The sequence below is a fragment of the Myotis myotis genome, unplaced genomic scaffold, assembly GCF_014108235.1.
Source record: "Myotis myotis isolate mMyoMyo1 unplaced genomic scaffold, mMyoMyo1.p scaffold_m19_p_8, whole genome shotgun sequence".
Taxonomy (NCBI): domain Eukaryota; kingdom Metazoa; phylum Chordata; class Mammalia; order Chiroptera; family Vespertilionidae; genus Myotis; species Myotis myotis.
In genome coordinates this window covers 47,925,339-47,950,904 of record NW_023416390.1, presented here as the reverse complement: position 1 = coordinate 47,950,904, position 25,566 = coordinate 47,925,339, and the positions used below count along the sequence as shown (strand labels likewise).

At 43.2% G+C, this 25,566-nt stretch overlaps 1 protein-coding gene and 1 pseudogene across 1 annotated transcript in view; both read right to left on the bottom strand.

Annotated features, from left to right (window-relative positions):
• LRP2 (LDL receptor related protein 2) overlaps positions 1–12,205 on the bottom strand; it is a 199,828-nt gene extending 187,623 nt beyond the window's left edge. Inside the window, exon 1 of the mRNA XM_036320297.1 lies at positions 12,002–12,205. Coding sequence (XP_036176190.1) covers positions 12,002–12,077 — 76 coding nt within the window. The 5' untranslated portion in view covers positions 12,078–12,205. The remainder of the gene's footprint in view (positions 1–12,001) is intronic.
• A 6,763-nt stretch (positions 12,206–18,968) lies between these two features.
• On the bottom strand, positions 18,969–20,207 carry LOC118661054 (annotated as a pseudogene).
• Between the last annotated feature and the right edge of the window lie 5,359 nt (positions 20,208–25,566).

Sequence of the window (25,566 nt, the reverse complement as noted above, 5' to 3'; positions counted from 1 at the left end):
TTCCAATGATTACTTAGCAAATTCTTTCAACACCTCACTGCACCAAATATTAGGGAAGAAGTAAATTTTTATGTCAGAAGTGAACTAGAAAAAAAAATCAAAGTTTTGGTACATAGAAATTAACTATTTAGCAATTGGCTTGGAATATGTGTGTTTTACTTTGTTCATTTGCAAATTCTCTTTTTATTGCATGCTAACTTAGGAAAAAAACAGGATTTCCTATCAATAGTCGTCATTATGGTCTAGAAAAATTATAACTTCCATGTACATTAAATCTAAAAGCCTCCTCTCAATCTTACATTGCACTGATGAATCTCTAAGGAATGATTGACAGAGTCTTACAACTTTATAGCTTTTAGGGTCAATCTCTCCTTTTGTTCAAACAGTCCTATTTCAACTGAGCTAACTAGAGAGAGAAGAGCCAGACTAGAAGGTAAGTAGTTCTATCTTTGAGATCCATTTGACAGATTCACAACAGAAACGCTCCATAAAGCCATCCTAAGAAAAAACACAAGCAATAATACCCTCCCACCCCCACTCCCCAAAAAACTGATTTAGGCAAAATAATTAAAAGATAAAATTAGCTCCCTATTAAGACTACTTCTCACCACTGGTACCTTCTTCCCTCCTTTCATTCCTCATGAAAACATACCAGCTTTGGGTCTCATTCTTTCTGAACCTTTCTCCAGCAAACATTTACTGTGCATTACCATCTCAACTACTTCACCTACTGGGGTAAAATTTCTGCATTTTAACAGGAGTTTCAAGACTGGCTTTAATGGTGGCAGAGCAGACATCTTTGACCAGGGTCAGAGTTGCTTGGAGCCCAAAAGATCCTTCAGCACATCCAGCCCATGGGCAAATGCCTTCTCCGTCTCTACAAGAGCAGCCTCCTCAGGCATAAAGAGACTCAGTTCTCACTTGGTTGTTGACTACTTTCTTTTAGGGCTTTGGATAAGAGAAATTAGTGGGAATTTTTTCATTAATACTAAACAACAACCCAGCCCAGTCGTTGTGGCTCAATGGTTGAGTGTCAACCCATGAATCAGGAGATCACAGTTTGATTCCTGGTCAGGGAACATGCCAAGTTGCAGGCTTGATCCCAGTAGGGGGCATAAAGGAGGCAGCCGATCGATGATTCTCTATCATCATTGATGTTTCTAGCTCTCTGTCCCTCTCCCTTCTTCTCTCTGAAATTACTAAAAACATATTTAAAGAGAAAAAACTAAACAGAAACCTTTAAAAACCTGTTCTATCCCTAATGGGAAGTTAGAATAGAACTCTGTCTGTGGGATCTTTTGAACTAAAACATGTCATCATAGAGAAGAGGACATTCCCAAATAATAAGATGATAATATAGGAGAAAGCCAGCAGACAGGACTCGGTCAGTACCTAAAGAGTATGGAGCAAAACTGAGTTAAAATAGAAATGTACTCTTCTAAACAATACGCTGTTTTTGACAGGCCTATGTCACAGGAATCTCTCTATCCTTTATTGTACCTGATTACATCATGTCTGGAGCATGAAAAGGTCTCGATCAATATGTAACGAATGAATGAATAACTGCCAAAAGTAGCAGAAAAATGTCCAAGAGTTGGGTTGCAAAGGGACCAACCTCTAAAATGAAGTTACCTTGTTATAATATGAGCCTCACTAAATGAGGCTTTGTTTGATAGAGGCATTCTCTTCCACTTGCTCCTACTTACCCACAGTGATAGCATGGAAGAATAAGGGCTCTGGGTTCGTTCAAGTCTTGATTCCACCACTTAGTAACTGGATGGCTTTGGGCAATTACCTTACCTTTCTTTGCCTTGGTCCTTTACTCAGAAAATTTGATTGTTAATGAAAAAGCAAGTAAACGAATAATACGTATAAAACACTTAGGACTGTGTTAGGCACATAGAAAGCACTCCAAAAAAATTTAGCCTTCATTATTCTAGCTCATTCCCTCAACTTCTCTGTCTATACAGTACATGCATATATCTGAGTCATTCATCTGCCTCTTGCCTTTAGGCCATGGCTGTATATGGAGTCCTTGAAAAAGCGGGGTCTAAAGTGAAAAAGATTGTGCCCAGGGGACAAGCAGCCCTGGGCATTTCTTGGCAGTTTCAGGCCCTCTTTAGTTAGGCCCATTTTTCCTTCATTCATCAGGAACAAGGTCCATGGACGCCCTGACTTGACATGTTCCTTCCACCATAGTCCATGCCACCTCCCTGAATGGGGAAACCACTCCCCTCTTCAAAGAGGGCTTTTTGTCTGAACAAGGCTGTTTTCACTGTGCCATGGTTTCAGACAGCTTTCTTCTGTGTTCTGTTTAAATACAGAATGACAGTCCACTAACATAACTTCCAAAAACTTTGACTTATCTTTTTGTAAAAGCTACTGTAACAAATCTATACCAAAAATAGCAAAATGACTCATTCTGTGTGTACAGGGGATTCTCACAGGGCAACCAGGTGTCTGGGATGTTAGTGAAAAAGACTAACACAGAATCAGTTACTCTCAAATGCCTTGGGAATCAGGAGTAGTTGGGGGCAGTGAGGCAGAGGAAAGGGGGAAAGTCAAATGAAGAGAAACAGCGTTGCTAAGCCACTTGTTTTGATAGAGACTGCAATGTTCTTTTTTCTCTATCAGGTCTTGATGGGGCCTCCAGGAGCCTGGGGGAATGAAGGGCTGGCAATCCCAGAGACATGGTGATAAACCAAGAATGCCCCTTCTTAGTTTTAGCATTCCTGGTGGCATCTATTCATTCACTCTTCTTATATACCGGGGAGGGCAAAAGTAGGTTTACAGTTTTGAAAAACATTTAGATTCTGATTATTACAATGGCTTTATTAACTCAAAAGAATGTTGCAATGGCACAGTGTACTTACTTCTGCCTACCCCTGTACTTATTTAGTCCTATTCTGGACACTGAGGATATAAAGCAATGAATAAAAAGGATAAAAATCCCTGCCATGGTGAACTTTACATTTTAGGGATTGAAAGACAAAAGTGAATACATAAGCAAAGTGCAATGGAAAATATAAATTCAGGGAAGAATCAGAGAAGGCCACACTGAGAAGGCGACCTATGGAAGGCAAGAAGCAAGTGATGCATAATCTGAGGCAAGAGCTCTCAAGAAGAAAGAAAGCAAGTATAGAGGCATTTAAGGTGCTCACCATGGTGAGTAGGGGGGGGGGGGGGGGGGGCAAGGATATCACTGCATCTAGATCAGTGGTTCTCAACCTTCTGGCCCTTTAAATACAGTTCCTCATGTTGTGACCCAAAGATATAAAATTATTTTTGTTGCTACTTCATGCTTGTAATGCTGCTACTGTTATGAGTCGTAATGTAAATATCTGATATGCAGGATGGTCTTAGGCGACCCCTGTGAAAGGGTCGTTCGACCGCCAAAGGGGTCGCGACCCACAGGTTGAGAACCGCTGACCTAGATCCTTGTGAGTGGAGATAATGTCAGGGAAGTAATATGGAGGCCAGTTTGTTAGGACCCTGTGGACCACTGTAAGGACTTATACTGTGACCTTTTATGAGATGGGAAGCTCTAGGAAACACACCCAGCGTCTTCTTCAAGGACTTTCTACATGCACTCAGGTCTTTTGGGGTGCACATCAGTATAGAAAGACACCTTCTCAAGCTCATGCTCTTCCCAGGACAGGCCACATCTAGTAACTAAGGAAGGCCTAACACAGAACACGCCCACAGCCAACTCTTGCTCCAGAGATCCCCACTATGTTGACTGAGGCCTTGTCATAGTTCACCTTCTGTCCACCTCTGCTTCCTCCCTTTCCTTCAAGAACATTAATCTTAGTTAACATACATCTGCACTCCAAACTCCATCTCAATGTCTATTTCTGGACAACTCAATTTGTATGTGACAGAAACCAATTGAGTTTTTGAGCAGAGGAGTGACATGAACTGACTGATGTTCTAAAAAGATATTGAAAGTAGAAAGAAGGAGCCCTACCGGTGTGATTCAGTGGTTGAGTGAACCAGAAGGTCACTGTTCAATTGACGGTCGGGGCACATGCCCAGGTTGCAGGTTTGATCCCCAGTAGGGGGCATGCAGGAGGCAGCCGATTAATGATTCTCTCTCATCATTGATGTTTCTGTCTCTTTCTCCCTCTCCCTTCCTCTCTTTAAAATCAATATTTAAAAAAAAAGAAAGAAAGAAAGAAAGAACTGATTTAACAGAGTATAATTCAGTGCCACTGGAAGGAATTTACTGTGCCGAGTTATTTCATCTCTGTGCTTCAGTTTACAAAAAATAAAAATGATAGGTTATCTAGAACGTTGTTCCCAAACTGTCTGACCCTCAAAATCTCCTGGAAACGCTAAAAAAAAAAAAAAAAAAAAAAGTCCCATACTGCTGATTTTATTAATATAGGTTTTGGCCTAAGAACCTATATACTTTTTAAAGCTCCCCAGGTAATTTTGATGATATGCCAAGTTTGGGGAGCAAGCTGACTTCTATCTAGGATCCATAGCAATTATAATATTCTATAGGTTGTGATGAAAGAACGTTTTTGAGAACATAACTGAAATATTCTCAAAGTTGAGTTACCCTGGATTAAACAAACATGTAGCCCCATTTGCCCTGGCAGCTCTATGACAATATGGAAAGCCAGACTGAAAACAAAACTGAAACCTAGAGGGGAGTAGAGTCAAGAAAAACACAAAGAAAGAGAACTGGAGCCTGCTGCACCTCACCTGAACCCCTCACTGCCTCAGTTTTCCTTACAGGAGCCAATAAATACCCTTGATTGTTTAAGCCAGTTTGCAGAGGGTTTTCTATTTCTTGTTTCTTTCAACAAAAAGTATCCTCCACACCCTTCCCCACATTGGAATTAAATTGGTGTGGACGTACACGTAGGATTTTCTTTTTCAGTAAGACTATAATGCAGGTATGATTGACATATTTCAGAGAAAACACTTTTCATTCTTAAATTTAACTTTATTTGAGAATTTCCCTATGAAATAAATTCTTTTTTTATTTTTAGCCTTTACTGGGAAAAGCTTCTCCTTGTTAATGAGATTAAAAACCAAAGAATTGGGCCCAAAGTGACAAGCAGATCTCTGACACTCTAAGACAGGATGTTTTTATATAAGAACCCAAGAAAGTCTAGCATAACAGAACTCAGAATTGTAGCTACTGTCTTATTCCCCATTTTCAGGTTTTCTCAAAACCCACTGGACCCTCAAAAACAGATATGTTGTAATGTGAATCAGTAGATCAGTGAGTAAAGTTACTAAGAATCTTCATGTGTTATTGGTTGATAGTACATAAACTTAAAAGAAACCTCTAGTGTTGCTTACAAACTTTGATTTCAAAATCTGGACAATAAAAAAGCCATTGTGTCCATGGTAACAGTGGTTTAACTTTTCAATGAACAGAATGGTAATCACTTCATTTCTTACTGTTTCCAGTAACCTTAGGGGTCAGGCATGACCTGAGGGTTAATGACCAAAAGCTTAGGAATTTCAACATGAAACTTCACACTGTCTAACCTGACATTTTCTCGGAGAGACTTATATTTTCTTGCATTATGCTTTGGCATTGTCTTAAGTCAGAAATACTCGAATACACCAGTTAACCATCTCACTTTTGGAATGATAATGTTTCTAGTTCCCCAGCACATGCTATAAGAAATAGATCTAAATTAAAACAAAATAACAATCAGCATAGAGTGTATGTATTTGGCATTTCTGAATTAATCCTGGAATGTGTGAAAGACACCTGTTCTACCATATTTGGAAAAAATCTCTAGGGTAAATGCTAGGGACTCTTGGGTTTGTCTTCATAGAAGCATCTTAATATGTCTCCAAACCCTTCTCTCTTCTCTCTACTCCATCTCATAGCTGAGGTCTAGTGCCTGGAAAAGGGACAAAGTATTAGGAATATAAACAAGGGAGTGAAGTAGAGTATGCAGGAGAAGTAGCAAGGGCCTAGGATTCACTAAAAAAATGAAATCATACAATAGATTCAAGAACTCCTGTATTCTGATCTCTCAGCTCAATTTCCAGAACTTTCCTGTCCATCACAAAGGTCTACTTCAAATAAGAACCCTTTATGCTATAAATAAACCTTCTAGATTTCCTCCTTTCTCCTGTTTTCCTTATAAACTTCAAGTTGCAACCTGATCACATGAACATAGGCACCATGTCTTTTGCCTTAATGTTTCCAATACTTTTCCCCCTCAATTTATTGAGCTATACCAGGACTGCCTGCTCTTGAGTAATTTCTAAATGCCAATAATTTTGCCCTACCCAGTGTAAGGTTGGTTAAGTGTTCTCCTATGCACCAAAAGGTCACTGGTTCAATTCCCCATTAGGGTGCAGGTTCGGTCTGGATCAACTGATCCATGTTTCTCTCTCACACTGCTGTTTCTCTCCCCCCCGCCCCCTCTTTCTCTTTCTCTCTCTCTCTCTCTCTCTCTCTCTCTCTCTCTCTCTCTCTCTCTCTCCCCCCCTTCCCTCTTCCTCTCCCTTCCTCTCTCTCTCTAAAATCAATAAAAACATATTTTAGGCTGGCTAGTGAGGCTTAGTGGTTGAGTGTCCACCTATGAACCAGGATATCAGTTTCTATTCCCAGTTGGAGCACATGCCAGGTTGCAGGCTCTATCCCCACCCAGTAGGGGGCATGCAGGAGGCAGCCGATCACTGATTCTCTCCCTCTCTGAAATCAATAAAAAAAATTTTTAACATATTTTTCAAAAATTTCTGTAGCCTTTTCAAGTCTGTCTTTATATAAAATTCAAATAACATGTTTGTTTTATCTGTTAAGGTGTTCTAAACACTTGTTTTCTTTGTTTTTTGTTGTTGTTGTTGTGTTTAGAAAAGCAAGCAAACCCTGCCAGCATGGCTCAGTGGTTGAGTTTCGACCTATGAACCAGGAGGTCACAGTTCAATTCCCGGTCAGAGCACATGCCTGGGATGCGGTCTCAATCCCCAGGAGGCAGCTAATCAATGATTTTCTCTCATCACTGATGTTTCTATCTATCTCTCCCCTCCCTTCCTCTCCGAAATCAATAAAAATATATTTTTTTTAAAAAAGAATAGAAAAGCAAGCAAGAATTTATTGGCCACAGTAAAAATATACTTAGCAGGGTGAAACAAGGAAAGGCTTAAAAGAAGCAGCAGGAGAGCCTAGGCTGGGCTGCCTTAGCTCACTGGGAAGTCAGAGAAAAGGGGGGGAAATGGGGCCTTGGGGACAAGTTCAGAGGGTTAGCCCAGGATAAGCTGCTGCTGCTCATTGCTTCCCTGGTTGCAAATCTCAATGGCTCCCTTAGAGCTTAGGACAGTGATGGCGAACCTGTGACACGCGTGTCAGAGGTGACACGCAAACTCATTTCTTTGGTTGATTTTTCTTTGTTAAATGGCATTTAAATATATAAAATAAACATCAAAAATATAAGTCTTTGTTTTACTATGGTTTCAAATATTAAAAAATTTCTATATGTGACACGGCACCAGAGTTAAGTTAGGGTTTTTCAAAATGCTGACACACCGAGCTCAAAAGGTTCGCCATCACTGGCTTAGGGGATGGTGCGTGTGGGGGAAAGGGAGGGAGGAGGGAATGGCACCGGTGTGCTACCTGGAGGGAGAGCACACCTAGACACTTGTTGTTTTTGCAGACCAATATCTATTTACCATTCTCTTGGTAGCTTTACCCCAATTTTCCTTTGGGGTCCATCCTTAGTCCATGACTTCAGGGGCCAAGCATGTGACCCAAGCCTAACCCATGGACACACTTCATGCCCCTGGATAGAGTGACTGATTCTCCAACGACCTAAGCAGAACCCCTAAGATGCAACTAATATTTTTGCTGAGAATAATTAAGACAAAAACTCTTGTTCTTTCCACCGAACATGACATGAAAGGCTGTGGCTCCAAGAGCCACAACAATCATCTTATAACACCAGAGGGAACACGTTTGAAAACAGAGTCATCTCATAACCGGGAAATAGAGAAACCAGATCAGGATGATAGAGGCTGGGCCTGCATTTTATAATACATTGAGCCAAATGAAATTGCCAATATTTGACTATTTATAACCTAGATTCTAGGTCCTAGAATCACAGCAATCCCATAAGGTTCCACCTAATAGCCATATCTTTTCAATTATGTATTTCAATAAACTTCTTTTTTGGTTTCAACTACTTTAACTTAGGTTTCTGTCATTTATAAACATGAGTCCAGATTAATATGTGAAGTTGTTGTAGCCACTAAAATAGCATGTCAACATACACGAGTGCACCATTCAAATGACTACTTGTAAAAAATTAAAATATATATTTTACTGAATTTCCAAGGTAGGAAGTGGCAGTCTGGAATCAAACCCAAATCTAACCCCAAAATCTCACTCTTCCCCCATCATCCCACAGTGCTGAAATTGTTGATAAATCACTTAGGAAACATTTGCGCAGGCCCTTATGGAACATATACGGCATCAAAGAAATGTCTCCTTTCAAAACAACTACCAATCTGATCATTTTAAAGAAGCAGCCCAAAACTGTGGCTGAGACATGTCAAATCTTTTTAAATTAGATTTATTGGGATAACATTGGTTAATAAAAATTACATAGGTTTCAGGTGTGTAATTCTACATGTCAAGTCTTTTTTAATGTTGGTGAAATCCTGACCAGGTTTATTAGAAACTAGTGAATGACTGAGAATCTTAAATACAAAGTTGCAGTTTAATATAAACATGAAATCTAGACCACTTTTTCATTTCTCATCCTCCTTAACCTTTCTCTAGTATTTATACTTCTGACTCCCTAACACACTAGAGACACTTAATAAATGTTGTGGAATGCCACACTGATGACATTTTTTAAAACTCAAGATAATAAAGTTAATAAGATATGATACAACTATTTGAGTTATACCAACAAAGGCTCCATCAAACTTATTTTCCCCATATTAGAACAGAGCTTCACAATTAGTACCTTTCTAGTTGTTCTATATCATGCAGTCACCCATGAGAATCTTTTTCCTTTCAATTCAATTAACTTTTGTAAGCAGCCTCTACTTTCTTTAAAAAAAAAAAAAACCTTGAAGGTATAGGAATGGTATAGTCTTATAGGGAATCATCTATAATTAGGTGCTTACTATATTGCTTTCTTTGGGGAGGAATGTGATAATAATTGGTCAGAATGTGTTACTGTCCAGCCCATTGTCAGCTTTTAAAAAAAATATATCTTTAATTAATTTCAGAGAGGAAGGGAGAGGGAATGATAGAAACATTAATGATGAGAATCATTGATCGACTGTCCCCTGCACGCCCCCTATTGGGGATGAGCCTGCAAACATGGCATGTGCCCTGACCGGGAATCGAACCATGACCTCTTGGTTCATAGGTGGCGCTCAACCATTGTGCCATGCCAACCAGACCTCTACTTTCTACATTCCTTCTTCTAGTTACTAGGACTTAACAGAAACTGCAAAGCCAACATTATAATGTGCTTCTATTCACAAAGGAAATGTGTCCAGGTTCTTGACATCATTATTTTAAATGATGATACGTTTTTTTAATTAAACATGATTTAAACCTCAGTGTTCTTAGAGTGCCTGCCTAGAGAACATGGACATGATTAACCATGACCTAATAATTATCTTGAATAAGACCAAAAACCAGTCATGTAGCAGCCTGCACTATGAAATGCAGAAATCTTCAGAAATTGGCTTTGATGGCCAAAGATTTTGAAAAGTGGATCTGGAAGTGCAGTCTTTGAGAGTTGGAGCATTGTCACAGTATAGGTTCTGGACCAAGCTAAGAGCACATGATGCATGGCTGCATTAATCTATCATAGTTTTCCTCTTAGGCCTGGGACAGGTGACTCATTCAATTTTTTTTTTTAAGGAGATTCACCAAGCGGACAGCCTCAGACCATACCAGATTACAACTCTACACATCCACCAGCGACCCACTCAAGGGGCAGACTCAGTGAGCACTAAAGCCCCACTGAAGCAAGTCCTGCTCTATAGGGGTGTCTCCTGCACAGCTGCTTTTCCACTGTAGTTGCAGCTGGTCCTCACAGCCAATTGGCCTGGAGGTAAATTCCTCCCAGTGATGCCAACAGCAATCAAGACTCAACTATAACAAAACACAGAGGTGCACCTAGAGTGCCCAGCTCAGATGACTGGGGAGGCTGAGCCACTGGGCCCTACAGGACACCTAATACACAAGGCCACTCTACCAATTCCAGGAGACTTAGAGAAGCTCTATCTAATACATAGAAACAAACACAGTGAAGCAGCCAAAATTCAGAGACAAAGAAATCTGTCACAAATGAAAGAAATGGAACTACTGGATACAGTAGTATATATAATAAGTGCTATATTTAGGACATGGGATCTATATAACCCTAAGTGCCTCTGAGAGGGTGCAAACCCTCTACAATAATAATAAATCCTCCCTGTGTTCAAAGTAAGAATTATTAACAGTCTCCTCCTGCCTCTTCTCCCTTTCCAAAGATTTTTACAAGACCGGTGGGATTTGCTCGCCTTTCCAGTCTTCTTCCCAGGAAGTCTGAAACGGGCACTGCTAGGAGTTGCTGTATAATTACTTAGTTGATTCTCTCTAAGGAGCTTATGCTAAGAAGTGAGGGGGGAGAGCAGATTAACCATTTGAATACATGTCACGGCCCATCCGCAAGCCCCCCCCCCCCCATAAATGGGGGCTTCCACACTCCCCATCCGTCAACTCCCAGTACGTGATCCAGGAAAATCAATTTATTGCTTTGGCTAATCCTACAACAATAGGGGTTTCATTTTCATTGTAGGGCAATTAAGTTGTCCAACGAGAAGGAACATGAGGGGAAATGGGGAGAGGGGTCTCTCGCATCCCCACAGACAGATTAGTTCCCGTGGAGGCAGCAGCGTCCGCTGTCTGTCTGGTGGTCGGTCACACGCGGCTCCTGGCTGCTACCTAGCAACGCAAAGCCAAGGAGAGAGCTCGCGGGTTCCCCAGCCTCCTCCTCGCCCTTCCCATTCATCCCTGGTGTGTTCTCCTCTCTCTCTCTCTCTCTCTCTCTCTCTCTCTCTCTCTCTCTCTCTCTCTCTCTCTCTCTCCCTCTCTCCCTCCTTCTCCCTCTTTCCCTCTTTCCGTCTCCCTCATCTTCAAGCTCGCTCTCTCTCCTCCCCATTATCCTCTCTACTTTCTTCTCTCTCCTCTTCCCCTCTTACTGTTTTTATTCTATTCCTCTCTTTCTCTGCCTCTGTATCTGTAAAAACATAAACTGTCCGATAACTTGAGAGAAGTTTAAGGCGCTCAAACCAGAAACTTTCCCCATTCCAGCCCTCAAAACTCTGGCCGCGCAGACGCGCCCCATTCATCAACACAAAAGCTCCCACCACCGGTTTGGAAAGGAAAACCCTGCAAGAAAATGCTCCAGTATATCAGCCGCACGCTCAGCCAATCCCGCCTCCCGGCCTTATCTTGGCTCGTAAATGACCTGTATCAAGATGCGGTCTCTTGGGGGTCACCGCGGGACCAAGTTTCCCTGGTGAAAGGAGGGGGCACTCTAGCCCGCCGCGCGGGCGCGCGAAGGGATCTCCTCGGCGGGCGCTGCAGGTGGAAAACCGCACGGAGCAGCGCCGCGGCGCGCTCAGCCCCCGAACAGAATAAGTCCATGGCGCGAGCAGGCTGCGCACTCGCGGGGGCGACCTCCATTCTCCCAGGTCCAATCTCAAAGTGCTTTCCAGAAGGGTCGGGACAAACTCCCGTGGGAACAAAGGCGGATGCCCCTGGGGTGCGCTGTCACCCAAACCAGCGGGACTGCTTTCTCAAGTTTGTGGCTGCTCAGTTGCAAAGCGGGCCACGGAAGGGGGTTCCCGCTCTCCCCTCACTGGGCAACCTGAGCGCCCCAAGGGGAGCCGCCGCCCTGTCCTGCCGCCCACCTCCCACCACCCTCCACCCCCGGCCTCGCTCCCCTCCGCCCGCCGGCCACCGCCAGGGAAGTCCGGCGCCCCGAGCAGAGCTCCGCTGGCAGGCGCTTACCTTGGCCGCTGGCCGGCACCAGGCAGGCGGCGAAAGCCAGCAGCAGCGTGCACGCCACCGGCGCCCCGCGCTCCATCCCGCCGACGGCCCGGGGCCTCGGCCTCGCCGTTCCTTCCCCGGGAGGTGGGCGCGCGTCGCGCACAGCAGCAGCGCCTCCGCTCGCGAGCGCTCGGTGAGACCCGCACCTCGGCGGGCTCCTAGTGCCAGGAAACGGGCCCGCCCAGGGCGTCCCGGTTTTCTACCCGCGCCAGTCCCCACCCTCCAGGCAGAGCATAAAGCCCTTTAGACCCGACCGCCCCGGAACTAGCATGCGGGAATCCGGCGGGGCAGGCCCCCTGCCGCCCGGCCCGCCCCCTGCACTTTGCAGCGCTGGGAGGAGTGGGACTCGAACATAGGCGCACACACTCACACACGTACGCATACAGCCTCACGCTCACACAGCTGCACGCGCTCACCAGCAAACGGACGCCGTCTCACACACTCGCGCGCGCGCGCACACCCCTCAGTCCACGTGCACGCACACTTCTCCGCTACACGCTTCCATTCATACGCGCACAGACTCCTCACAGTCACGCGCTCCCATGCGAAGACTCACACCGACACGCTTACACGGCGGCACGGCTTCCCGGCAAGATTTGCCTCTGAAATGTGCCACCGACACAGTCTAAGAAAAGGAAGAAGAAGAGAAGGAAGGGAAGGAGTCAAGAGCCTGCTGGAGAGATCGGTGGCCATTCTCTGCTCTGCAATTCCTACGTCCTCTAGGACCCCCCTGGTTTCCCCCAGAAAGTAGAGGCGCTGAGATGGGGTGCTCTGTGTGTCTCACTAGCTGTGGAGGGGGTTGAATCCACGTTGGGGAGGAGGTTGGATCCTTGTTTAGTTTTTCCCTAAGTACCAGCGCTGCAGGTGCCACAGCCAGACGGCGCTTCTTACAAGTCTGTTCGTTTGGAAGCAAAGTGAAAAGAATGAACATCTCCATCGTGCTGGTGCCCCTGGTATTTGAAGGAGAAACACGTACGAGGTTCAGAGAAACCCGTGGCTCCTTTCTTTTGGGCAGCATTAGACTGGTTGGCGGGTGGGAGGGCGACCCCCCAGGGCACTCAAGTGAACCTCACACTCACCCTTGGAGCATCCTCCTCCGCCGGTACGTGACACCAGAGGCGACAGAAAAAAAGGGCCGGTGCAACCTAGTTCCTGGCCCTGGGAGCCCTGTGTGAGGAGGGGATGTTTCCGGGCCTAGGATCGCCCCAGGATCTCCCGTCCGGGTCTCTGGGCCAACTCTGCCCCAGGGCCCCAGGCACTGGGTCCTGGTCCAAAGAGTGAGGAGCCCTTTCTGTCGGCTAAAGGGGCTGTGACCGGGGCGGCAGCCCTGTTTCCATGAAATCCCCAGGCAGGGTCCCTCCATCTCACCCTCCCCAGGGGCAAGAACCTGGCAGTTCATGCCACCCCTTTTTCTCCAGGGCACGGGCCACCTGGGGCTCTGCTACTCCCAATAGCGCGGATCGCGTACCTTCCGTGGGCCTGGGGGGTTGGTGAAGCTTTTCGGAGCTGGGGGTGGGGGTGGAGGAAGAGGGGCGGTGACAGGTATTATTTTTTGGAACACACAAAGAGAGAGGGGCAAATAGACACAGGAAGAGAAAACGAAGATTTCCAAAGAGTAGGGTGTGCGAAAGGGCGGAGAGAGTTCGTGACTTTCCAGAATTTGGAAATCCAGAGCGCCCTGCTCAGAGCCACTGAAACCTTACTTGGCTCCCAGCACAGTTTAGCGCAGTGCTGCTCCGAGGAGGAGGCAGGACTGGGGACCGGGAAGGGGCCGGGAAGCGAGGGGGGGGGGGGGGGCGAGATGGGGGAGAGGAGGGAAACTGCGAGGGGGCGCAAAGCTGCGCTTTCGTCTCCGCGGGTGATTTATGCCGGTTCCGGGCGGCCGGGGCGATGGTACGAGACCGCGCCGGGGTCAGGCCAATCCAGCGCGCTCGGGGGCTGCTGCATAGTCAATGAGCGTCCCCGCACCCGCGGTTACAAAGAGCGGCGGCGGGCGCTGGGGAGGCGCGCGCCCGGGTCCACGGGCCGGCGGGGGCCGCAGGCGCGGAAGGGGGGTCGCTCCCGGGACCCGCGTGGGCGCATGTGGATGCGAGGGCTTGAGCGCGGGCGCGAGCTCATGTGCGCGCGCGCGTCTGTCTTTTCACTGTAGCCGCCGGGGCTCCAAACATTCCTTTCTGCACTGAAGGGTTTTCCTCATTGTTGTTGTCTTTGTGCTCCTGTGTTGCCAACTTACTGGAATTCCTGACGTGGTTGCGCAGCGGGGCTCGGGCTGACCATCGGAGCCAGCTGCGTTTGTGTACTGGGCCGACCCCGCCGTTAATCCCAGAATAACGCCGGAGAAGGGGAAGAAGAATGGAGGGAGGAAGGGAGGGAGGGGAGGAGATAAAGGTGGGGGATAAGAGACGACTCACCACAAGGTCCGTCATTTCCAACAGTGTCTGTAAACTCACACATCCATACTCTTTTTCACGAGAAAAAAAGAATTTTTTTTCAAACTCGTGCCATGGAAAACAGGCATCTTTTGCAGCCCGCACCATGCGCGTGTTATCGCCAGTGTCCACAGGTGGGAATGCTAGTTGCTGTATTTGGAGGATTAAATCTAAAGATCGGCATCTGAGAAAGCCCTGGTGAGCACAGTTGTGATTTAAGCCAGCATTGTTTCTATATAATGCAAAAGTGTAATATCTTTATTTTCCACATTTCTCTCTGCATGTGTGCATATAAGACTTGACAGAGTGGTTAGCCAAAAGAGAGAAGAGAGTGCTGAAAGTGAAAATTTATTCTAGTAAATTCATGTTAATTGACTTCCTTGATATAGTTTTGACTGTATTATTTTACTTATGCATATCAACGGAAATATTTTCAGAGCATTCTTCCCTATCCTGGGCCAATTTCTGCTTTCTGCAATGTAATGAAGTTGTAAAATCTCCTGGACTAAAATCCAACTTCAGTTTTCTATTAATTCTACCCAGAAATTCTGTTAACTCACATTCCTTAATCCACTCATTTTTCTCTCAAACCCACCCACTTCTCTCAACCTCGCTACCTGTAGTCACCAACTTCTCTGATCTGAATTATGGCAAGAGCCTTATAAAAGTGCTAGCTGTCAGTTTTGCACACACACACACACACACATCTATCCATCTATTTCCCATTCTGCAAGCAAATGATTCAAAGTGATATTTCCATCAGACTAGTGCTTTCAAACAAAAGTCATTACTTATTAGACTCTTAGAGGGTTATGAAATCAATTTAGTAGTCATACAGAATTATTTTAAAATGAAGTAGGAACTAAAATAAATTTCATATGAAAAGGATATGTATTGTTTCACTAAACTCTTGTTTCAGATAAATGTACATGTGTGTGTCACCATGTAAAATATATTTCTTATTATCCATCTAGGTTAAAAAAAAAAAAATAGTCTGAGCTCCCTGGCCAGTGTGCCTCAGTTGAGCATCGTCCCATGCACCGAGAGGTCACCAGGTTCAATTCCCTGGCAGGGCACTTGTCAGGTTGCAGACTGGATCCCCAGTAAGGAGTGTGCATGAGGCAGCCCATTGGTGTTTCTCTCTCTCTCTCTCTCTCTCTCTCTCTCTCTCTCTCTCTACCCCTCTCTCCACTATCTCCCCACAAATTACTTATTAATTAAAACAGTGCTCTGCAGCCATGGGTATCTCTCGGGACAGCTGACAAGCACTGCAAGACTGGGAACAAGAGAAAATTCTACCCTAAGAAGCAAAATATGAGCAAGGATGTCCTGCTGCCCACAGTAAGATTAGCTCCTGCCACACACACATGCGTGCAGGGAGGCAACAGGAAGCACCATGGCCTGAGACAGGACATAGACAATTTCTCCTGGGGCTCAGAGTATTGTACTAGTACATGCAAAACTAGGATTACTGACGTTATCTACAGCGCATCCAATAGCAAACTGGTCCGCACAAGACCCTAGAAAAGAACTGCATTGTACTCATTGACAGCATACCATATCCATAGTGATATGAGTCCTGCTATTACAGCCCCTGGGCCCCAAGAATGGAGCCAAGCTGACTCCTGAGGAGGAAGAGATTTTAAACAAAAAAAAACAATCAAAGAAAAGTCAGAAGAAATATGATGAAAGGAGAAAGAATGCCAAAATCAGCAGTGTCCTAGAGGAGCAGTTCCAGCAGGGCAAGCATCTTGCATACATGGCTCCAACTCCAGGCCAATGTGGCAGGGCAGGTGGCTCTGTGCTGCAGAGCAAGGGGCTGGATGGAGTTCTAGCTGAGGAAATTCAAGGCTTGGAAAGGCAAACAAACCCCACTCCCTCCTATCTTAGATCATATAATAAAGGTATTTAATGTTCTAAAAATAGCCTATATAATAAAGAGGGAATATGCTAATTGACCATCACACCCTTACAAGATGGCAGCACCTACCGCCATAAGATAGCAGCGCTCAGCCCCGCCTGGGGCTCGGGTTCTCCCGCACCCCCCACTGACTGAGGTTCAGGCAAGCAGGACTGGCCAAGGCAGAGGCAAGCCTCAGCCTCATATAGCAGCTGCCCAGCTGCCCAGGGCCAGCCCGAGGCTCAGGTAATCAGGGCTGGCTGAGGCTTGTGCTGCTGGCAGTGGCAGCAGCAGAGGTGTGATGGGGGCATTGCCTTCCCCTGATTGCCAGGTCACCTCCTGCCCCTGAGGGCTCCTGGGCTGTGAGAGGGGGCAGGCCAGGCTGAGGGACGCACCCCCCCCCACCCCCGCCCCCAATCCAGTGCATGACTTTTCATGCACTGGGCCTCTAGTAAAATAAAAATAGATTTTTTAAAATAGATTTTATTATTACTTAGGTATGAGAAGGTCAACAGATCAGGAGACAACTGCCATTGAAAGCATCACAGATCCCAAGAGAGGGAATACAGGTCACACCACTGGGGGCCACACAGCAAACCACTGAAGTCTTCACTCAGGGAGAGAAAGGGAGGAACCGTGGACAAGCACCTCAACTATGGTTTCAGAGGGAAGGAATAGGCAGGGTAAGCAAGTCTAGGATTAGCTAGTTTTGTCTTTGAAAATCACTCCCTAGAGAGAATTCCCATGGGGAGACAATGAGGGAGGCAGAAGGTCAAGGCAAGGGGACTCAGACATATTGTCAGGCTGCCCAGAACAAGGTGTGTCCAGCATATGCACATAGGGCAGATGTTAAAGCATCAAGATTTCAGAAATGCAGTAAACACAGCAGATACCACATGGTATTCCTGACAAAAATGCATAACCTGAATCTAATCATGAGAAAGCACTAGACAATCATACACTGAGGGCCATTCTATAAATGATCAACCTGTACTCTTCAAAACTGGCAAAGGTCATGAAAGACAAGAAGTCTGAGAAACTTTTTAGAGATGAGACAACTAAATGTAACACATGGCCTTGGGTTGGACTTGGACTGGGAGAAATAAAGCTCTAACGACATTTTGGGGGAAATAAGTAGCATTTTCAATATGGACTGTAATTTGGATAATAGTACCATAATATTAAATTGTCTGATATTGGTTGTAAGAGAATGTCCTTGTTCCTAGGAAATACTATTTAGGGGTTCAGGAACATTATTTTTGCAACTTATTCTCAAGTAATTCAAGGAGGGGTGGAAAGGGTGTGTGGAGGGAGGAGGGTTGGAGAAAGAGTGTGTGTGTTAGGGAGAAAGAGGAAACAAATGAGCAGAGTATGTGGGAGTTTCTTGCAACTTTTCTGTAAGCTTGAAATTAAAGTAAAATAAAATTATTTTTTTAAGTTTGTGAAACTTTGCATTAAATCATAAGTTCCACAAGGACAGTTCCTCTCATCTCCCAGTGTTTGTTCCTATAATTCCCACTGTCTAGAACATTTTTCCCCTCCTAAAACTTTCTTTCATCTAGTTAACTCCTATTCAATTTTCCAGTCTCGTCTAAAATGTCTCTTCTTCCAAGAAGTCTTCCCTAATTTCCCCATTCTGAATTATGAGGCCCTTTTTTAAAAAATCTTTATTGTTAAAAGTATTACAAATATCCCTTTTTTTTTCTCCTTTGACCCCTTCTAGCTTGAAACCACCTCCACCCAAGGCCTTCACCAAACTATTGTCTGGGTCCATGCATATATGTGTACAAGTTATTTGGTTAATCCCTTCCCAAGCTCCCACCTCTTCTTTTAATGTAAATACAGTATTTTATTTGCTACAAATCTACTGGGGGGAAAACTGTTATTTCTATTATATAGCATTCACAAAGAAATGATTTCTCTCTTCCTCCTCCTCCTTCTTCCTTTTTTCTCCTCCTTCTCCTCTCTCACCCACAAAGACATATATATTGTTTCACTGTTTTTTTTTAATTAATCCTAAAGCTGAGGATATAGTCTCGTTTATTTTATTTGTTGTTTTTGTTAATCCTAATCCGAATATATTTTTTGCATGGGTTTTTAGAGAGAGTAGAAGGAAGGGGAGAGACATAGAGAAACATCAGTGTGAGAGAGACACAACCATTGGTTGCCTCCTGCATGCATCCCAACCAGGGCTGAGCCTACAGCCAAAGTACTAGCCCTTAACTAGAATGGAACCCACAACCCTTCAGTCCACTGGCTGACACTCTAGCCTCTGAGGCACACCGGCCAGGGCTGGTCCATTATTTTCTGAATACAACTAATATTTTACCAAGTTTGAGTAACTGTTCAAAAATTATATCATCGTAATTCACTGTGGATTGCATAATATGTTTCTGAAAGCAATAAGCAGAAAAGATTATTAGTACATGTTAACCTAAAATCAAGTGAAATGTGACCGTGGTCCACATTTCAGTGCCTAACAAGCATGTCCCTCAGAGTTCTCAGAGTGAGCAGCCTGCTCATAATACTCCAGTGCTTTAATCATTGCTCCTTTCAATTAGTCCATGATCCCAGGATGCTCAAGCTTTCTACATCTAATTCATTTCTCCAAATAAATGATACTTTTATCCTTTGCTAATGATGCCTCTTCTATTTTTAGTGCTTTTAAAAAATGGATCATTGCATCGGCTTCAGATTTCCTTTGAAATTCCTGAAACCAGCCATAGTAGAAATATATCTCTTACAGTTTTTCTTCTTCAAGGGATTTTATGCATATAACACTTTTTGATAAGTGTTTTCAGCATTTCTATAGTTGCCTGCTTCTATGTACATTACCAGAAGGACATAAGCAATGTCAAATGTGGGTGTTTGTTCCAGAGCAAGTTCAAAATGAGCTCCAGCTAATCCTGTCATTCTGTCAACATGTTCTCTATCCTGTCCTCTAGACTGCCAGTCTGTAGCTTTCTATATTTGAAAAACTTGTGATCTATAGCAAAGCCCTATCTAGTGATGCAGGAAGGCAGAGAAGGGTGTGGCCTGCAAGGCTGTTTTTAAGAACCAAAGAGCTTTATCTAGGAGTCTTTTTTGGAGGGGGGGAGGGGCACATATTGAAAGATTTAGGTCTGCTAGGACTTTTTCCATGCTTCTTCAATGTACTTTTCTCCTTCAACTTCTTGTCCTACATCCTGAAGCTTCAGGGTGAGGAGAGCCTTAGTATATGCTTCTTCTGGATTTAGCCTGATGGCCTTTTTAAGGAGGTGCAGGAAAAGTCCCACTGATCTGTGATACTTTGTTAAAGCTGACCAGACCGTAGGTGGTGATTGCATACCCAATGCTGAATTCAGGGTTTTCAGAGTCCACTTCCAGAGCCCTGACCTGTTCATCTCCACATTTCAGCAAGGCCCACCATTCTTCCTCATAGTCCACTTCAGGACATTCCATTCTATAGCAGGAGGGACTGGCAAACTTCCTGCAAGTGTTCTCCACCTTCTCCAGGTAGATCTGGGCTTCTGCCAGCCTGCCCAGGTGGTAATACAGCCAGGCATACTTGCCCCAGGTAACCAGCCTTCTCATGTCTGATTGGTTGGCATGCTCTCCTTGGATTAAGTCTTCAACTTTTTTCAAGCTCTCCAGGACTTCCTCATTCTGGCCTTTCAGGTGTTTCAGGCCAGTAGGTTCTGTATTCCCACATGGTTTTTGGTGTCTAAGAACTCAATCTCATTGAGTATCCTTTTTTCTAATTCAGGCATTTCAGTGTCATCAATTAGCAAAGTTTAACATGACATCTCAACTGCTCAAGCCAACTTTTGGCCTGATCTTCATCAGAATTCTTACTCATAGTTGCTATGAATTAGGCAATAGTTCTGCGGTGTTTTGTTTAGCTGGATGGGCTCCTCTGAGATCTGGCCAGCCAGGAGGCCCTTCTATATGCCCTCACAGCTTTCTTTATTTCCCTCACAGCTTTCTTGTCACACTTGTCTTCCCATGGCCCCCACAAAACTTCTCCCTCTGCTGTCAGAATAATTTGGGGGAGTCATGCTGACCATACCAATCACTTGGCTATAACACTCCAATAGTTTTCCCATTATTCCTGGAATAAAATTCAAAGGTTTTAGCATGGTCTACGAGCTCTTGCACAATCTGGCCCATGGCCATCTTTTCAATCTCATATGACAGTCTAGCCACACTGTCCTCCACTTAGTTCCTCAAACATACTATCTACTTTCCCAGCTTTGAGGGTAAGATTAGGTGAGAGAAAGGCAGAGGTTCATGGGGCTGCCTATATTCCTGATCATGCTCTAAATCTAGTTCCTAACCTAGTATATCCAACCAATAATCCTCCTTTTGCTTGAACAAGCTTGTGTGGATCTCTGACCCTTACAAAACAGAGGCAGATAGAAACCATCAAAAAAGTGCCAAAATACATCAAGGTATCTGACAAACTAGATCCAGAGACATAGAACTATGGAGCAGACTGATGAATTTCAGGGGGAAAGTGGAGGAGGTGAGTGGGGGGGGGGGGGGGGGGGGCGCGCTGGGAGATTAAGCAGGGAATTTATATGCACATATGCATAGCCCATAGACACAGACAATAAGGTGGTGAAGACCTGGGGGTAGGGAGGGGGGTGGGAGAGGTCATTGGGGGGGAAAGGGGACATATACTGCCAACAATAAAGATTTTTTTAAAAATTGTGAGGATTCCTCAATATCCAACACACACATAAAAAATAAAAAATTTTAAAAAAGCAATCCAAGTTTTAAAAGGATCAGTATATCTCTGTTCCATTGGGACATTTGTCAATATTTGGAGACCTTTTTGATTGTTGGGGGTGGGGGTTCTATTGTCATCTAGGGGGTAGAGACCAGGGATGCTGCTAAACATCTTACAATGAACAGGAAAACCACCACCACCACCACAAGGAATTATCTGCCATCAAATTTCACTAGTTCAAGGTCAAGAAACCCTGATTTGTGACAACATAATCTTTACATTGGATTTCAGACCTTTAGATCAAGAACAAAATCATAAAATCCAATTAAAAAACACTTCTGCTCATTTCATTTTCCTAATAACTGGGCAATCCTTTGGACAAAGGACTATAATTCCATAGGTCAGAATCCATTCAGGAGGAACAGACATTAACATGGGCCTGCCAAAAAGCATGGAGAGGATGCATATCAGCTCTCAGGCTTCAGTGACGGTTAAGTAAATGCAAACTAAACAGAAAGAGCACTTCTTTCCCCTCTTCTCTCCGGTGGACCAACTGCTATTTTTTCTTCAAGCCTCAGATCAAACATTTTCTCCTTTGTGGTAAAATTTCCTCCAACTCTCCCAGAGGCCTCTTTCTTTTCTATAACCCCATCCCACCAAACACTAACCTTCATTAGGATACTGTCCACATTCATATCTCCTCCAATAAACTTTGTACTTTTAAAATTCTTTTTTAAATAAACATTTTAATTATAGAGTAGATTTCCATAAAAATTGCAACAACAGTACAAAGAGCTCCCACATATCCCACACACCTTTTAGCATATTATTAACAACTTACATTAGTATGGTACATTTGTAACAATTAGTCAGTCATTATTGATACATTATTATGAACTCAAGTCCATACTGTATGCACATTTCTTTAGTTTTACCTAATGTGCTTTTTCTGTTCCCAGATCCCATCCGGAATACTACATTACATGTAGTCATCATACCGCCTTTGGCTCTTCTTGGTTGTCACAGTTTCTCAGACATTGTTTTTGTTTTTGGTAGAGCATGATCTAGTCCTGTTTTGAGGAATACTGCTCAGGTATTTTGAATAATGCCCCTTAATTGGGATTTGTCTGATATTTTCTGATGATTAGAATGGAGTTATGAGTCTTGGGGGCAAGACTACAGAGATAAAGGGCCATTTTCCTCACATTTTATCAAGAGTACATACCATCAACATGACTTACCATGTTGATGTTAATCTTGATCACCTGGCTGAAGTATTGTTTGTCAAATTTCTCCATAGTAGTCATTCTTTTCTCCCTTCTCATTCTGCACTCTTTTGTTTTTAATTTATCTTTATTGTTGAGAGTATTACAGATGACCCCCCTTTTTTCCCTCATTGCCCCCCTCCACCCAGCTCATGCCCACCCCAAGCCTTTATAAGGAAGTCATTATGGCCAACTCACACTGAAGGAGTAGGAAGTTTTATACCCCATCTCCTGAGAGTGAAGTGAGGGAGTACTTCTTCATGGATAGATTTAACTATTCACCCCTAATTATTTACTTATTCAATAATTTATTTATATCAATATGGAATAATATATATTTATTTTATAGTTTGGATTATAACTCAATACTACTGAATTTATTGCTCAAGTGGTTCTAGCTTTGGTCATTGTGAGCGCTTTCAGTTGGCTCCTAGGTCTCTTTGGCATACAGCCATCATTGTGGGGGGGTTGTTTTTGTCTTTGTTTTAAGCACTTCCTTACTTTCTGGCACAAGATGTTTCAGGTTCATCTGGTCTATTTCTACTACAAAATGTAGTCATTCCTCCTCCTCAGTGGCCTAACTCCAATGTTTATCTCACTAACACCATGATACTACCAAAAGCTATGATTAATTTTGTAACACTTTAGCGTCCAGTTTCCATTAGACATCTTAGTTCAGAGCAGTTTACAAATTGGAAATGCCTTGAGAAGAAAAGTAGCAGAGAATTTCAGGCTTGCCTCATGTCTTCCCTTTCTATCTTGGTCTCTCACTGCTAAATGTCTGTTCTCTCCAATGCCTTTAAACAGTTGTTTTATATTTTTAAAAAAAAAAAATTGTATAGTTGAGACTATTCTCTGATACTACACCAAAACTCAAAAAAGTTGTAGTTTCTTCAAGATTAATTATAATACAGAATCTGAAGCCATATCAATGAACTTTTCATCTTCAGTTATATTAAAATCCATTGGTCTATCACTTTGAATGGATTTTGTCATATTATTCATTGGTCTCTTGGAAAATATTAGTTCGCTGTTCTGTAGTTTTTCTAAAAGTTGATACATTTTATTATGAAATTTTTAAAATTACATTGACTAATATTATCACAAAACTCTTCCAAACAAAGTCTTTATGTATTGTTAAGCTATCAAGCTCCCAGTCACAGATATAAGTTTTCCAAAATTCTAATTTCCAGTTGAGAGCATAATATGTTCTTCCTAATGATTGCAGGGCACCTTACTGTTACAAAACCTCTTTAGTAACAAATATGTCACAAAAAGAAAAACTCACTATATTTGAATATCTTGCAAGATAACATTTGGATGATATATTACAGTTTAAATGAAAATGTAGCAATACTTCAGAATTTGTACATTCCATAAACATAAAGGGGACAACTTATAAAAATAATATGAAAATCTAGAAATATCTCAACCTAAAAGGCAAATTAGGTTAAATGGGAAACTTTTAAAAATTAGGATAAAAATACAACCTACCATTAGCAATGTTTGATAAGCAGATGTGCACTGATTCTGCTGCCATCTCATTTCACTGACCATGAGAATTGGTGGGACACTTTTTGACCAGTAGCTCCAAACTTCATTTTTTAAGATTGATTTACTACTTATGTGATTCTTTATGATAAAAGTCCTTACTGTTTTTCAGATTGGAAAATTAGAGCCCTGGCTAGGTGGCTCAGTGGTTGGAGTATCCTCCTGTATACCAAGAGGTGTGGGTTTGATTTCTGGTCATGGCACCTATCTAGGTTGTGGGTTCAATCCCTGGTGGAGGCATGTACTAGTATATGAGGCAGCTGATCAATGTTTCTCCCTCACATTGATATTTCTTTCTTTCTCTCTCTCTCTTCCTCCCTCTCTAAAAATCTATTTAAAATAACATATCTTGGGTGAGGATCTAAAAAGAAAAAGGAAATTGGGGTTCTAGAAGGGAGACTTGCAAATTCTTTTCTTCCAGCACTGCCCCTTCCAGTAGGTGGAGAAAGATAAGGATATTTTCCATACCTGAGAGCCTTTGCTGCTGCTGCCTCAGAGTGGGCTGGTTTGCATCTGGCTCCTGTCTTCACTAACCAGTCATGGGAAGTCTTCTCTCTATTATCCTTCTAACTTGTTTAGTATGTCAACCAATACTAGATAATTGCCTTAGTTATAACAGAAAAGAAAAAGTATGAGAACTAGGATCTTACAAATTAAAATTTTTTTAAAAACTTTATTTGCCTTTCATAAAACCCTTTACTTATAATTTGACTCTAATTGCACTGCCATGTTACTTCAGTTACTAGACATTCAAAATATTAGCCTATTGGAAATATTAAACATTTTTATCTTCATAAAATGTTTATGAAATCAGTTTGCAGAATAGCATGTGCTGTTTTGTTAAAGGATGTGTGTGTGTGGAGAGGGAGAGAGAGAGAGAGAGAGAGAGAGAGAGAGAGAGAGAGAGAGAGAGAGAGAGAGAGAGGCATAAGATCAAGACTGAGGATGAATTCTGCTTGAAAGAATGATCACTGAATCATAGCATGCCCGGCCAGCATGGCTCAGTGGTTGAGCAATGACCTATGAACTAGAAGGTCATGGTTCGATTCCTGGTCAGGGCACATGCCCTGGTTGTGGGCTCAAGCCTCAGTGGGGGGCATGCAGTAGGCAGCCAATCAATGATTCTCTCTCACCATTGATGTTTCTATCTTTCTCCCTCTCCCTTCCTCTCTGAAATCAATAAAAATATATTTTTAAATTTTAAAAAAAAGTGCTTAGCACCAAATGGTAGGATTTGGGATGGTTTTTGTAGGTTTTCTATATTGTTTAAATTATCCACAATGAACACATATTATCTTTATGAAAAGAGGAAAAAAAACAATTAAGTTACTATTATTGGCCATAAGATAGTTTCCGAAGTTTTTTTGATGACCTGCCTTATTCTTCATAGCTTAAGAACTGGGTTCTATGAAAAGTAACCTCACAGTGATCTGATCATAAATTCCTAACTGGGTAGATCATAGTGGAAAGACATGCCCCCAGCCAATAACTTCTTTAGTAAAAGGCTTGTATTTGCCTTAACCAAAGCCCTGTTCATTGTTTCTGTGCATCTAGGTTAACACGACTGTGAAATGCCCCCTTTCAGACCCCTCCTTCTAAAGCGTGACCACCCTCGAGAGAGCACATAGTCATAAATGAAACCTCAAACTGCTATTCTCCAGAGCATTTGA